The sequence below is a fragment of the Olea europaea genome, unplaced genomic scaffold, assembly GCF_002742605.1.
Source record: "Olea europaea var. sylvestris unplaced genomic scaffold, O_europaea_v1 scaffold29494, whole genome shotgun sequence".
In the NCBI taxonomy this organism is placed as follows: Eukaryota; Viridiplantae; Streptophyta; class Magnoliopsida; order Lamiales; family Oleaceae; genus Olea; species Olea europaea.
In genome coordinates, this window is record NW_019248102.1 from 1 (window position 1) to 1390 (window position 1390).

Sequence of the window (1390 nt, forward strand, 5' to 3'; positions counted from 1 at the left end):
GTTAGCTATTTGGGCTTGGTCAATGATGGAGTTTGAAATATCACACTTAGGTTGTGTTTAATTACGAACATGAAGTTTGTATGGAAAGAAAATAAATTTCAGGCAATTCAATTGCCTGGAACTTATTTGTATAGAAATTATTAATTAAATGCGTTTGATTAATTTAATTTTCAACCTAGAAAATATTATACTTATTCATTTTTTTATTAATGAATAGATGAGAAAAATGAGACAGATGAGAAAGAGAGATAGTGACTTATTTGAAATATGAAAGACCCCGCTCCCTAAAGAAAATATTTTTCTTATTCTTGAGTAAAATATGGTCACATGATCAAAAGTTGGAAAATATTTTTCATAAAAAAATTATCAATCAAATACTCCAAAAGTAGAAATTTGGGTAGAAAAACGACAATTTTCATGAAAAACAAAGTCAATGAAACACACTCTTAATGTCGCGTGTGAAAGAGACGCTTAAGATATGAAACCGGGACATGAAACTTTGCATATCCCCAATCAAATTTCTTTGAGAATATTTAACCGCGTCCACATTTCTTGACCGCCTTTACAGTTAGAAAATTGTACCAATTGGAAAAATCGTTTATATATCAAGAAAAAAATATAAAGAAAATATTTAGATTCTTGTCCAATAGTGAACCTCATAGACCTTCCTTCACATGCAACAACTATATAAACTCCCCAAAACCCTTGTGTGGTACACATATTACATATATAATTCAGCCATCGTTCTTTCATTTTGTTTCGTACATATCGATCAACATGTCTAGAGACAGAGACCCTCTTGTTGTTGGTAGAGTTATAGGGGATGTTTTGGATCCATTTATAAGGTCCGTATCACTTGAGGTTACTTATGGTAATAGGGACGTTAATAATGGATGGGATTTCAGACCTTCTCAGATTCTTAACCCACCTAGGGTTGATATCGGAGGTGATGACCTTCGTACTTTCTACACACTCGTAAGTCTAATTTCTCCTATTGCAACTCGTTTAAGTATGTCCCAACAACTTAAGTTTTTAGATGCAGAGATTGTTAATATTGTGGTATCGGGTTAGAGGCCCTCCAAATGGTCGACACGATGGATTTCTACTTGCTGTTGGATATGTATTTTAGTTTTCATTACATTATAGCACAGTGTATTTGATCTTATCATTGTGCAGATTATGGTGGATCCCGATGCTCCAAGCCCAAGTGATCCCAACCTCAGAGAATATTTGCACTGGTGAGAAATAACTGGAGAAGTCTTGTTTTTTCTTTCTAATTATTCTTGTTTTCCTGATAAAATATCAGGACAGAACAAAATAACTAGATAGAAAGCACAATAACGTATATTACCATCTGGGTATTCGATTAAAAAATACATTTTTTTTTTTT

The 1390-nt window shown here is 32.9% G+C and overlaps 1 protein-coding gene across 1 annotated transcript; it reads left to right on the plus strand.

The window, feature by feature from the left end:
- Nucleotides 1-701: 701 nt before the first annotated feature.
- On the plus strand, nucleotides 702-1374 carry LOC111384606 (protein HEADING DATE 3A-like). Its single transcript, XM_023008915.1, has 2 exons — nucleotides 702-975; nucleotides 1177-1374. Exons 1-2 carry the CDS (start codon nucleotides 778-780, stop codon nucleotides 1240-1242), a joined length of 264 nt encoding a protein of 87 aa, XP_022864683.1. The 5' UTR covers nucleotides 702-777; the 3' UTR covers nucleotides 1243-1374.
- Nucleotides 1375-1390: the final 16 nt, after the last annotated feature.